The 14,411-nt window shown below is 46.2% G+C and overlaps 1 protein-coding gene across 3 annotated transcripts in view; it reads right to left on the reverse strand.

Moving 5' to 3' along the window:
* The window catches only part of LOC142576389 (uncharacterized), a 40,052-nt gene that overhangs the window by 7,266 nt on the left and 18,375 nt on the right, over nt 1-14,411 (reverse strand). For all 3 annotated transcript variants that reach the window (XR_012826835.1, XR_012826836.1, XM_075686511.1), the window contains exons 2-4: nt 13,113-13,251; nt 5,975-6,090; nt 1,432-1,522 (exon numbers count right to left, since the gene is read on the reverse strand). Coding sequence is in view for 1 of the 3 variants with exons in the window: in XM_075686511.1 (XP_075542626.1) it covers nt 1,432-1,522; nt 5,975-6,090; nt 13,113-13,218 (313 nt within the window). In the remaining 2 variants the exon portion in view is untranslated. The remainder of the gene's footprint in view (nt 1-1,431; nt 1,523-5,974; nt 6,091-13,112; nt 13,252-14,411) is intronic.

The raw sequence follows: 14,411 nt of genomic DNA on the forward strand, positions 1-14,411 counted from the left end.
AAATGGGAACCTGTGCCTGTTGGTATGGATCGCTTAGGTTCGCAATGTTTCGTGATGCTATGATTTTGAAAAAGAGCCGTGATACCTCCGCCAGAGAGTTATCGGAAGTTTTCTTCATACAGTCATTGGGGTCACAGTGCATTAGTGTGCTTTCTTTAACCTCGTACAGTGCTCAATATGTTTTTTTTTTGGATTCTGTCGCATGAGTGTGCTTTTTTGATCAGATGTTGGTGGTTGCTGCACATGGGTGTTCACAGCGCATGTTCTTCTAGATTCTGCTGTCTACAAAGGAGGGACGCAATAAAGTGATGTCAGTTGAGAGTAGCACCTTGTTCTGTCGTCTTTCTTGTGTCCGTTGTTTTGAGCTAAAAAAGCAATGATGTATTCCTTGTGTGAGTTTGAAGACAGCTCCACACGCAGTAGCGTATCCAGTATTGCTGCCCAGTGGTTTAGCTCGCCGCAGTTTGAAGTGCCACAAAACATAAGGAGAGAAACCTGCATTATAGTCTTGTTGCAAACAAGAATATAACGTGAAGTGCATTCTGAGGCCAGAAACTATAAAAAAAAAATTTCATGATGCACTGCTGTGCAGGGTTTTATAGCAAAGTCAATTACATTTAGTGTAAATATCACACTATGATGGTGCACAATGGTGGTAATCTGTAATAATATAAAAGGTGCCTTAATGTTACAACAAAAGCTGACATTACTTAATAATAGCCCTGTAAAATTTAGCATGCAGGGGCACCGCTTGGTTAAACAATAGTGATGTATTGTCTATGTACACAAGTATTACCCACGCATTTATGCCATTGTCTAAATGGCATAAATGAATGGGTAATACTTGTATACATAGATATTACATCTCTATTGTTTAACCAAGTGGGTAAACTATGTCTGCCTGACACAAGATTAGAATTAAACCATAAATTATATATATTCACCCTAACAGCAACACCTCATTTGAACTTCACAGTAAGTAGATGCCTGTTGATGCCAGCCTCCCCCAATGCTAAACTGTGCTGCATGCTCTACAGAGAAATTATAGTGGTATCACTCAACTCTGAAGCAATTCAGGACTGCAGCACTGTAGAAGACATCTACAAATGTCCCATTTCATGTATAACAGCCTGAATTGCTTGCACATCTTACCAAGTGCAAATTAAAATTTCTTCTTGCTTAGCATTTTTGCCTGCTAGACCACAATCCAATGTCATCAATATATTAACATATTACCTCAAAGAACCTAATTTGGCTTATAGATTAACACCTTTGCATACTGCCACAGCTGCACTCTGTTATATGCGTTGCAATCATAAAGGAGTGCTGGTCCACCAGCACTCCAATGTCACTAACAGTGATCACCTACACAGCTAAGTAAACGGTCATGATTCAGGTGGCAAATAGCTAAGAGAAAAAAAATCCACTCACCTTGAGAGCTACAATACTGCAATAACTTGAGAGAGATGGACCCATTGCAGGCAGCAGACCTCTTCTCAGCTCCAGCACAACAGCAACTTGCCTTTCAGTAAAAGAAAAGGATTGATTAGTAATGATAAGTTACCTTGTTTTTGCTGAGTATCAATACAATCTGACTTTCATGCATATCCACTCTCCGCTTTAGTAACACAACTGAATTATTCGTCAAATAAAAGAGTCTATGATGATACCATTCGCTTCTCTTGTAGGTCCAAATTTTTTCGCACTGATACCCCGTTTACTGCTTGCTTACTGACACGAATGCCTTGACTGCCCAGACATCATTCGAAGGAACACGTCTTGCTGCACCGCAAAAAGTTGCACCAAGGAAACACAGCAGAGCAAAGAACTTTTTTTTCTGGTCACAATTAAAACGTGCACCCAAGCAAGAAAGTAACGATCACAGGTAGTGAGCGACTGCTATTGCCTCGAACATTTATTTCCGTATTTTAACAGAAGTTCTTGTATCGGATACAGTATGCTCTCAAGCCAATACAAGCGTCAATACAAGAGCTCAACTGAACGCAGTTTTATTCTACGCTTTTAACGCGAGTGAACAAAAGGTTAGAAGTACCTCACGGAAATTGCGATCGAGCCAATCGCGCTACGACTGGAATCGATCTGAAAAGATAGGGTGATCCCTTTCCCCATTCATGCGTCATTTTTGCCCTAAGACGTTGCATAGTGGTCTTTTGAAACAATATTTCTGTTCGCGACACCGGCTTACCACACATCATTTTAACACCTACGTTATGCAAACCAAATAAGATTAAAATGGGCATACCTCATGAGCAAGTTACGAGCGCGCGTAGACTGTTGAACACCCGTTGAGAGCAAGCAGGCTATCCGTGTCCAAGCGCATACGTGCACCCAAACACAGGACAACTTCTTCGATGCCGCAGCGTGCAGAGTTTTGTACACGAAGTGAAAGACATCCAGCGCAAATATCTCCGCGCGATGACGGCAAATGACGAGCGCACAAGCGTACACGACACAGCGACAAATTCGAAACTTTGCCAATTCGAACGTGCCGAGACCCAAGCAGCGTAACCATCCATCGTTTCTGTTCTTCGCTCCCGATGCGTCAATCTCTCTTCCTTGGGGTCTTGCTCCACTCTTGAGTACAAATCAAGAGATATTTACGGCGAATTAACAACACTTACAACACGACTCGAAAAATGCCGGCTGACTACACATGTGCAGCTCCGTCCGCCACTCCAACGGACGCGCAGCGCGTGCTGCCCCCTGGTGCCGCACTCTGAGCGCGGAGAACCGAACAGAATCGGTTTCGTTTTCGCATTTGTGCTCTAGTTACTCGAACTGCAATATAATTGCTTGACAATTAATTGAATTCTAAAAGAGGAGAACGCTTTCTCTCCCACAAGTTAGTGCGTTTTATACAAAGGGAAAGAGAATTCAAAAAGCTGAAAGGCAGGGAGGTCAACCAAAGCATTCGCTACTGGCGATAGCAAACCCCTGTGCTACAATAAAGTGCAAAGCAGTGCACTGCGATGCGTCCATAAGCTCTAGTACAGTGATAATTTGGGCTGGTTGGTGCATGTAATGAACGGGTAAATAATGAGTTGTGTCATAACATTACCCATGCATAAAGCACATGGAACTAATGGTGTTGCATTCTATATATATCACACATTAATGATTTTAATTGTTTTAGAGCGCAGTTATTAGGCGCCCGTTCCTGGGTTGAGCGTCGCCGTCCCTCGGCGTGAACACGCTTACACGGTCATGCCAATTCTCGCGCGTTCGTCGTCGTCTTCTTCCACCGCTGGCTCCGATGCCGCTCATCATGCCAGCGTTCCCATACTGCCCCTCTCTCTGCGAAGGCACTGACGGCAATGGCCCGCTGCCAGTCGGTGCGGCGATTTCGGTCTCAAATTTTTTGTCTCAATATATTGCGAAATGAAAACACGTATCACCCGCCGTGGTTGCTTAGTGGCTATTGTGTTGGACTGCTAAGCACGAGGTCGCGGCTTGGAATCCCGGCCACGACGGCCGCAATTCGATGGGGGCGAAAACATCCGTATACTTAGATTTAGTTGCACACTAAAGAACCCCAGGTGGTCCAAATTTACGGAGTCCCCCCACTACGGCGTGCCTCATAACCAGCAAGCGGTTTTAGCATGTAGAACACGATAATTTAATTCATTTAAAATACGTGTCAAGCTCTGACCAAGTTTCGCATTAGGGAGTATCATCGAAACTTTTTTTAAAGCGAACAGTTCGCTTAGGTATTTTGACCTTGACCTCACTGATATCTGAAATAACACTGTGCTGCGGGCGTGCGTCAGAAAACAATGCGATAATCTGCCGCGTCAATTCGACCGCGAGTGTTTTCTTTTCCACAAGGGTCGAGCACATATACGTAGCCTTCTTGCCGACTTGGTTGTTCACATGAGCCAAGCAGGTGAGGGAGCAGATGTGAAACGTGCGAGGGCTGCTCGAATGTGCCGGCTTTTCGCATTACAAGTATAGAGAGCGCGTGAGGGCATGTTTGCTCTTCGTTATGAAACAATCCGTGCATAATAGCTGCTTGCAACGAAGGCGCCAAATAAAACGACGGACGAAGGAAGACGACACGGGACAACCACGAAGGCGCACGAGCGACTGAGCGTTTTATTTCTTGACACGGGAATAAATAGCTGCTGCCAGGAATCAAAACATCAGAGAAAAAAAAAAACAGTGCCGTCATGAGCATCACGTAACGAAAACACGATACACAACAGCTTCTTAAGCGCCGTTCCCAAGATACGCCAGTTCCTTTGTCGATACAGAAACTGAGGGTTCACTGATACAAGCATCACCACGCTTCTTGATCTCAAGCGCTTCCAATATCTCCCTAGTCAGTTCATCATCTGCCCTGTTCAAAACACAGGTTCTATCAAAATCTGGAGTGCACTTGTGAGCCTTACAATGAGCACTAATGTGACCCGAGAGCTGGATTTCCATCTTATATTGATGCCCATACAATCTGTCATTCAGACATCTGGCCGTTTGGCCAACGTATGATGAACCACACGACAAGGGACCAGAATAAACTACTTTCTTTACACATCCGACCTGCTTCTGCCCATGTTTTTTTGCACACACCTGGTTATTTTCATGATGTCCTGCATTCATGTGGGCACACATCAAAGCAAGACGTTTCGGAGGGGAAAATAAAACCCGAAAAGCTGTTAATTTGCCTACTTTTTTCACATTGTGAGATATGCCATGGACATATGAGATAATAGCAAACCTGGTTCCAGAAGTGTCTGCTCGACCCTGGTCTACAATGTTAGGTTCCTTGAGTTGCCTGACCATTTTTACTGCAACAGATATGATCACATGGTGAGGTTATGTGCCCCTTTGAGGCGGCTGACCTGATAATGAAAACTTCTTTGCAGCCGATGCACACATGACTTGTTAAGTGCGTTGGTTAGACATAATTGAATTATGCTTCTTTTTATTACTTTTGAGTGAGCTGAATTGAGGGACGGTATGGGTTGCTAGCCCTTGGCTTGAACTGCCAGCAAACAAGACATGATGAGAAAGTAATTTCCAAATCTAAAAACATTAAACAGTTATCGGCCGGAAGCTCGTGAGTCAGGATTAGAGGATGCAAGGCTGTTTTAAACTCTGACAGTACTAATGATGACTGTGTTTCCAATTCTGGACTGTTACAATCTAAGAACACTAAAAAAATCTAACTAAACTAAAAAAAAGAACACCACAAATCTAAAGGTCTGCATCACATTTGTCCCTGATAAGCACTGCTTTAACACCTTGTCTTTTGAAGCTAAAAAGCTGTCGCTTAAAACAGGCGCTATACATGAACCTATACACACCCTCTTTCTGTAGAAAGATGTCACCATTCCATTGTATGTGCGCAGACTTCAGGCTCATGGACAATAGTTCCAAACAAGAACCTTCTGCTATGCCAGAAGCGTTCTGGAAAGCACAGCTCCAAATTTATCGATACAATCAGTGACGGATTCCATCAATTCATTTTGTGGTATCGAGTAATACAAGTCTTTTATGTCTACTGAAAAGGCGGATAAGATTTTGTTTTCATTCTGTGCGAGATATCTTACGTCGTGTTCAGAATTCTTCCCGCGAAACGGGTCGTCAACGGGTAGTTTACTCAAATATTGCTGGAGAAACAAGGAAACCTAATAATATCTGTATATATATAGTCGGTCGATAGGTATACCTAAGGCACACATACATGTCAGTATTAACGTAAAAGCGCGTGATATTGAACGGTTTCATTACCTAAGAGTAACATTTCAGCTGTTGCGAAACCTTAGGTACTTGTCAGTGTCAGGAACTTGTCAAAGTCGCTGAATGGCATCCAAAGAGGCATACAAAAAATTCTGCACATCCCACTAAGATGTCGGAATCCGAGAAGCGAAGCTTTCGCAAAGCGGTAAAATAAGTGCCATGCAACTGATTATATTTTCCACCGCCTATTTAACCATAACAATTACCTGCCTACCTGTGAAGACAGCAAGACACGGAGAACCCCACCAGCTGAACCATGTGGCAGCGCTTTGTAGTGACACCGGGATTGGCCGTATCCAGGGTCGGTGTGCCGACTACAGCCAGACGATCCTGGAGATTATGCAACAGTTAAGTACACATTATACTGCAAAATACCCATCGAGCAGATGCGCCACACCTTAAAACCTAGGAAAGTAGGCATAGAGAGGTTCGCTTTATTAAAAGAATTCTGCTCTTGATGACGTATATTTTGTAGCGATGAGCACATCTAGCTTTCATCTTTCAATCACTGCGTAATTCCGTAGGTAACATGCAAAAATCAGTTCTTCACACACAATGGTGTGCGCTCAGGAGAAGGAAGAAGTGATTATACCATCACGTGCACGCAACCGAACGTGAGCGCGCGAGCGCAGCCGCGGAACGAGCGAGGCAGCGCGAGAACCCGGCAGCACAAGGGCACACGCAGACTAGGAGCACACCATCAAATGCGTTAGCTGAGCCAGCCTATAAAAGGCGCACGGCATAGACGAGAACCTCCATGCTTCACTGCCTGATGATGGCGATGAACGCTTATGAGCCGGTCCATGCATTGGACCCAGGCCACTTGCACTAGGCGCATCTCGAGCGCCGCCCACACGATGGGTACCATACAATGCGGGGTGGGTCGTGTGACCGAACACACTCACCCCCACGACACACACTGGTGCTAGCCTGGTGACGGCCTTCACCATTCGCCCCGGCATCAGGCGCGTCTCGAGCGCAGCCCACACGGTGGGTACCATAAGATGCCGGGGTGGTCCTTGGACCGTTGCGCCCACACTCACACAGCATAAGACACGCTCCCACATGACGCACACCTCCCGCATAAACATCACAATACACAACACCAACACCGTAATGAATCAAAAAGGAGACTCGGGTAACCACCTGTCGGTTGCATGCAACCTGCAGCTTGCCGGCGGTGGTGGCGTTTCCGTTGACCGGAGAAATCTATTCACACACAAGAAAAAGTTCTTAAGCTAGACCTGTTCCCAAGAGCAGCTGTCAGCCACTCGCGATGTTGGAAATACATGATCAGCGAAGGCAGTCGGTCGATGGAAAAGTCCACTTACGAACGAAAACCTGTGGGAATTCAGTCCCTGGACACGAAACATTTAAAGCGACGCTTTCTTTGCGAAACCCCAGGGACTTTGCTGATTGTGGCGGTTGCTGGTCGCTGCTGCTGTACTGCGGATAGCTTCGACACAGAAAAAAAAATTAGGGCAGTGCATGTGACATTTAGTTTATGTGTAACTGTGCCTTTTCGTGGGTCTATGTGATTATATGTTGGTGAGTGAGGACTCGGACATCACTTTCAAAACGTGCCGTGTTTCGTTTTTTATATGTTATCGTCCTGGTGGAATTATGACGTGATTGGTGGCTCAGTGTTCGTATCGTCTCTAGTCGAAATAAACGTTTTCTAAGCACAGTGTGGGGCAGAGCGATGGGACGTCTGTGACAATATCCGAACACAGCGGCACAGGCGTCGATGCTGGCGACTCCCGTAAACGAACCCGAGCTACGGACGGAATGCCGTGGCAGGCACAAGGCACGGCTTGCTTCGGCGTGGTGTTCGAGTGCGCGTCACAGACTGCGACTCTGCCGAGCGTCATGGCCCGACGACTACGATGGGCGTACATCACTGCGGCTGGAGGCGTTCCTGTACCGTGCCTTGAGCGTGTGACCGTGACTAGCTCGAGTGAGCCGTGAATGAACTGGAGAGGACCTCTCGCATGGCTTGGGCGGGGGGGGGGGGGGTTCTAAGCAGACATTAGGGGAGAGTCTCCGGAGGCGAATTTCAGAATGCGCCGAGGGCGCATCGTGCAATAAACGAATTGCATTCACTCCAGTCTGAGTCTCCTTTCATCAGTGACCCGTACAAGAGCCGGCTCTCTCAGTAGCGGTCAGTCCTGGAGAAAGGCGTTCGCGAACGTCACTGGGAGCTCCGTGTCACTTCTGCTGGAATCAACGTTAACCGAAGCTCTCATGGAACCTTTCAGTTAAGCGCTATGCAAAGAGGTGCTTGCAAATTTACTTCCAAGCACTGCCCAAACAACTGCTCGCATTGCGATGTAGTCGCAGCAGTATCGTGTCATTCGAATTCGCGATAACGCGCGTGTAACTGTTCTTGTTTTGCACCGCGTTTTTTGCAGCATAGAGAATGCGTGCCTACCCTTGCAAGGTGGCAAGAACGCGGTTACCGAAATCAGATGACTCAAGCAACCCACGGGCCCGCGGATTTAACTGTCTCTGGTTATCGTCCCAGTTTTCATTACATCATCTCCGGGATCGGAATATACGTGTAGCCTCTGCACCATCTCTGGGTTTGGCCCACTTTAATCGGCGGGAAAACGACCCAACAGACGCGCCAAACACCCTGTATACGATGGCACATGCAAGATCGCTTAATATTAAGACGCATACACGGCGCTGGGTATATCTCTTTACGTTCGCCCCTTGTTTTTTACGCGCTGGTATTTGGCGATCATGACAAACCAACGAGCACGAATTTCAACTTTAATTCAGAGGAACCTTTAACTCCATCGCCAACTCCAATTTCCTTGTTTCCTTTTTTGTTTTTAACGTGCAAAAACCACTTTCTGATTATGAGGCACACCGTAGTGAAGTGTTCCGGAAACTTCCACCACCTGGGGTTCTTTAACGTGCACCTAAATCTAAGTACACGGGTGTTTTCGCATTTCGCCCCTATCGAAATGCGGCCGTGGCCGGGATTCGATCCCACGACCTCGTGCTGAGTAGCCCAACGCCATGGCCACTGAGCAACCACGGCGGGTTCCAATTTCCTTGCTCAAACAGATGTAAAACGTACAAGTGCTTTCGTTAGACATCCGCTGGCCCGATTTAAATGAAAGGTGTAGCCCATCACACACGCACACACACACACACACACACATATATATATATATATATATATATATATATATATATATATATATATATATATATATATATATATATATATATATATATATCTATATATATATATATATATATATATATATATATATATTCTTAGTAACGGGCAAGTGCAAAAGAAAAAGTTCAACCACGAAGTTTACAAAGCTGTAACTCTGCACCAAAAAGTGATATCACTTTTTGGTGCAGAAACTGTGATATATATCACAGTTTCGTAAACAGCATCTGTCAGATAATCTAAACAGAACCAATTTGATATATGAATTTTCAGTTTACCTGAAACGGTTACTACGTTTACGAGGGTTTTGCAAAGGTTCCGCTCAAATATAGTGGCTGATCTGAAAACTGGGCATATTACATCAATCTTATGCGCTTCAGATTTAGCATTAGGTGGAGTTTACAGAATTGTGATATCGATTTTATTGGTGAGTTAGACTTGTAAACTCCATACGTGTTTTGTTTTTTTTTTTCAATTTTGCGATTTTCAGACATTTTAGTAAAAAAAATTGATGGCGTAAGTGAAAAAATTCACTGTCTACGGTCACTAGATTCACTTTTTTTCCGTTTTAAATGCAACAAATCTAATCTAGTTCGCTGCAGTGTGGCTTCCGAGAAAAACGATTTCTCCGTTCTCATGTATTTAGATAGGAACCCCCGAGCCAACGCTCCATCTGAAATGAATGATGCCCTTCAGGGCGCACGCTTGCTGCAGTGATGACCAGCTCATTTAAAAAAAAAAAAAATATTATGCATTGAACGCATTGAACACGTGCATTTTTTTTCATATCTCGCGGGTTTTCTTGACGAAGCAGAAAAATATCAATACATGCCAAGTAGGAAGATAGCAGCTGCTAAATTAGATGTTTGTTGTCTGTTGTTTGTTGTCTTGGTTTTCAACGCAAATGCGACGTAGTCGTGTGGCTTGGCCTTTAAAGATGCCTTGCTTTCAATGTTCGGGATGCTGGCTCGTATATTCTGGGTACTGTTGTTTGCCTAAAAGTTTCCTATACCGCTTTGTCTTTGGTGTCCTATTGTCAATGTGTATTGTTGTGTCCAGAAAGTTTAAGCACTCCATCGAAAATTATAATGTGAATTTTATTATTGCGTGAAAAGAATTTAGAAATGCTACACATTTATCTAGACTGTCTTGACCCTGTCCCCATATTATGAATATGCCGTCTATGTACCATGGGTATGTATGGCGCTTGTCTGTGGAGCGCGATAGCAAATCTGTTTCTAGAATTCCCATAAATAGGTTCGGGTAGGTTGGTACAAAAGGCATAACCATACTTGTCGCATGTATTTGTAGACAGTAACTCTCCTCAAATTCGAAGTAGCCATGTGTTATAACTAATTCAAGGAGAGAGAAGTCGTCTTCAATAGAGTGTTGTGCATTGTGTTTGGACAGCGTTTCTTTTATCGAAGATAAACCATCGGGGATTGGAATGTTGGTGTACAGGGCTGTGACGTTTAGTGTTGAGAGAATTAGGTTTTGGGGTAGTGTACATTTAGTATTAATGTCATCTGTAATTCTCAGTAGGTGGGGCGTATCGTGTACAAATGACGGAAGTGTTTTCGGAAATTCACCGAGGAAGTAGTGAAGGAATGTGGAGACGCTTTCTGTCGGAGTGTTGTTGTTTGATACTATCGGGCGTACTGCGATAGTAGTGGTGCATAGTTCTGTGGATGAAATTTTATGCATTTTTGGTAGGAGGTAGAAGCGCCCGACAGTTCTGTTCCTTGGTTTAAGAAATGTGCATTCTGACGGTGTTATTAATTCATCAGCAAAAAGTGATTTCAGCCTGTTGGTAATTGTCAGTGTGTAGGATAATGTCGCATCGTTACATAGCCTACTTAGTTGTCTGTAAGCCTCGTGCTTATACTTTACTACTGGGCAAATAGCCATACTTCCACCCTTATCTGCTTCCTTGATAACGATGTCATTCCGGCAACTAAGATTTGACTAAATTCTTTTCACCTTTTGGCGATATCAGCTGTCGCTGATATCACCGTCACCGAGCTAATTCGAGTGCTTGGAGGCAGTTACAGAAAGGGACTTCGCTTGGCGATGGGAGTTCCTCAGGCGGCTTCAAACAAGAAGGTTAATAATGAAGCGGAGTCTCTTCCAATCCGCATTTTGGCATCTCAGGCATTGCTGATGCAGCTTTCAAGGCTGGGCGAGTCCTCCGCAGGCGCGGCGCTTCTCCGGTGGCTAGCAATAACTCGCTATCATTTCCATGCGGCGCTGAACACCTTTCGGTTTTTAGGATTGGAGTGGCCTAAACGGAGTCGCCTCGACCCGCCATTGTCTTTATCGGACGTTATTTGCAGCCCCAGTGTACCCCATCTACCGGCTAAACGCACCATTCCAACTGCCGAAGCAAAGTTTCTTGTGCTAGACCACTTCAGCACATGTAGTGTTTCAAGGCCACCTACAAGTGCACACAGACGGGTCGCTGTGTGCACAGACAGACAGCTGCGCAGCGGCATTCGGCATACCCTCCCTTAATGTGTCCTGGCCTGGCCGCCTGGATCGCGTGTCGTAGTGACACCGTGGCCTACCTCGAGACAAATTTACGAGGCAATATCTGGCACTGATCACAGTTTTAATGAGCAAGGGATTTACCATAAAATTTCAATGGATCCTATCCCACGTAGGAATTGAAGGAAATTAAAAAGCTGACGCTCTTGCACGCAGGGCACTGACATGTGTCCCAAAAGTAAGAGCGCCAAAGACTTTCCAGAACTCTAAGAACGTAATCCGCAATCACTTTAGGGCGATCTACCAGGCTCCGCACTCAGCCTGTGTGATTCATGGACTTACTCGGGAAGAAGCAACGCTGTTGTGCCGCATCTGCATGAACCAAATCCGCGTTCACCCCGGCTTGGTTATTCAAGACTGGACGATGCGCTTCCGCGTCCTGTGCCTTCTGTGGCGAGATCGCCGACATCGAACATCACATTTGGATACGCCCGCAGTTCGACACAAAAAGGAAAGCGATGTTCGACAGCCTGCAAAAGAATGGTATTGCGCACAGGACCTTTGAAGACGTCGTTTTCACCGGAGGGTACCTGCCGTGGTTGCTCAGTAGCTATGGTGTTGGGCTGCTGAGCACGAGGTCGCGGGATCGAATTCCGGCCACGGCGGCCGCATTTCGACGGGGGCGAAATGCGAAAACACCCGTATACTTAGATTTAGGTGCCCGTTAAGAACACCAGGTGGTCGAAATTTCCGGAGTCCTCCATTACGGCGTGCCTTCTGATCAGAAAGTGGTTTTGGCACGTAAAACCCCGTAATATTTTTCATTTTTTCCCGGAGGGCCTGCGGCAATCAGGAAGCGGGCGCAACGACTGCTGATTGCCTTCATTCGAGGCACAGGGATCTTCGACACCTGGTGACACACACTGTGACGCTCATAGGAGGCTCAGGCGGAACAATTGCCGGCTATGTATGCCAGGCTGACCCCGCCTCCTGCAACACCACCACCTTAGGTTTATCCAAAGCAGGCATACCTTGCCATTTGTTGGGCGTGTTGGTAAACTGACTTGGTAAGCATACTTAGCGCCAGCGAACAAGCACAGAAGGGAGACGACATCACAATGCGTTACTTGGGGCCAAGTCCAAGAACAGCGTATTGTGGTGTCGTCTCCCTTCTGTCTTGTTCGCCGGCGTTAAATATGCTTTCCAAGGCATATACCTGTCGGTGTTAACGTAAAACCGCATGATATTCAAAATTTCCGGTATAGCAGTGTAACATTTTAGCTGTTGCAATACCTTATGTGTTACATGGGAGCTCTCCAAACTCGCTAAATGGCATTCAAATAAGCGTTTACACGCTTGCAAGAACATTATGCATATTTAACCAAGGTGTTGAAATAAAGCTTTCGCTAAGCGGTAACATAAATGCCATGCAACTAATTGTATTGCATCCCGGCCTCGGCGGACGCACTTAAGAAGGGAGTGGGCAATGCGACAACATCTGTGTATTTAAATTTAAGTGCACCTTGAAGAACTCCAGGTTGTCCAAATTATTCCGGAGGCCCCCATTACGGCGTTCCTCCTAATCAGATGGTCGTTTTGGCACGTAAAACCCCATAACGTATTTTATTTTCTGATTATATTGCACACAGCCTATTGAGCCATAACGACTATCTACCTGCCAGTGAAGATGGCAAGACGCGGAGATCCCTCGCCACGTGAGTCACGTGATCACGCGCTATATAGTGTCTCCGGTAGTGGCCGCCTTTGCTATGACAGCGCATCCAGGATCGGCGCGCCGACTAGAGCCCCCGATCCTGGAGATAGAGCAACAGTAAAGTGCACTTTATTCGCCGAAAGACCGATCAAGTAGATAGACAAGCCCCAAACCCTGCAAAGTAGGCACACGAAGGTTCGCTTTATTAAAAGAATTCTGCTCTTGATGACGTATATTTTGTAGTGATGAGCACATTTAGCTTTCATCTATTAATCACTGCGTCATTCCGTACGACACATGCAAAAATCAGTTCTTCGCCCACAATGGTGTGCGCTCAGGAGAAGGAAGAAGTGAGTGTACCATCACGTGCACGCAACCGAACGTGAGCGCGCGAGCGCAGCCGCGGAACGAGCGAGGCAGCGCGAGAACCCGGCAGCACAAGGGCACACGCAGACTAGGAGCACACCATCAAATGCGTGAGCTGAGCCAGCCTACACAAGGGCACACGCAGACTCGGAGCACACCATCAAATGCGTGAGCTGAGCCAGCCTATAAAAGGCGCACGGCATAGCTGGGAGCCTCCATGCTTCACTGCCTGATGATGGCGATGAACACTAATGAGCCTGTCCATGCATTGGACACAGGCCGCTTGCACGAGGCGCATCTCGAGCGCCGCCCACACGATGGGTACCATACAATGCGGGGTGGGTCGTGTGACCGAACACACTCACCCCCACGACACACACTGGTGCTAGCCTGGTGACGGCCTTCACCATTCGCCCCGGCATCAGGCGCATCTCGAGCGCCACCCACACGGTGGGTACCATAAGATGCCGGGGTGGTCTTTGGACCGTTGCGCCCACACTCACACAGCATAAGACACGCTCCCACATGATGCACACCTCCCGCATAAACATCACAATACACAACACCAACACCGTAATGAATCAAAAAGGAGACTCGTGTAACAACGTGCCGGTTGCATGCAACCGGCACCTTGCCGACGGTGGTGGCGTTGCCGTTGAGGCAATCTCTTCGCAGAAAAGTTCGTACGCTAGAACTGAGCTGTCAGTCACTCGTGATGTTGGAAATATGTGATTAGCGAAGGCGGACAGGAAAATACCAGTTAATTAAGAGGGGAAAGCTTTGTGAATTCAATCCCTGGTCCCGAAATTTTAAAGCGAAGCTTTCTTTGAGAACCCTTTTTGAGCTTTGCTGGTCGTGGCTGATGTTGCAGCAGTGCTGAATAGCTCAGACATA

Source organism: Dermacentor variabilis, chromosome 1 (genome assembly GCF_050947875.1).
Source record: "Dermacentor variabilis isolate Ectoservices chromosome 1, ASM5094787v1, whole genome shotgun sequence".
NCBI classification, from domain to species: Eukaryota; Metazoa; Arthropoda; class Arachnida; order Ixodida; family Ixodidae; genus Dermacentor; species Dermacentor variabilis.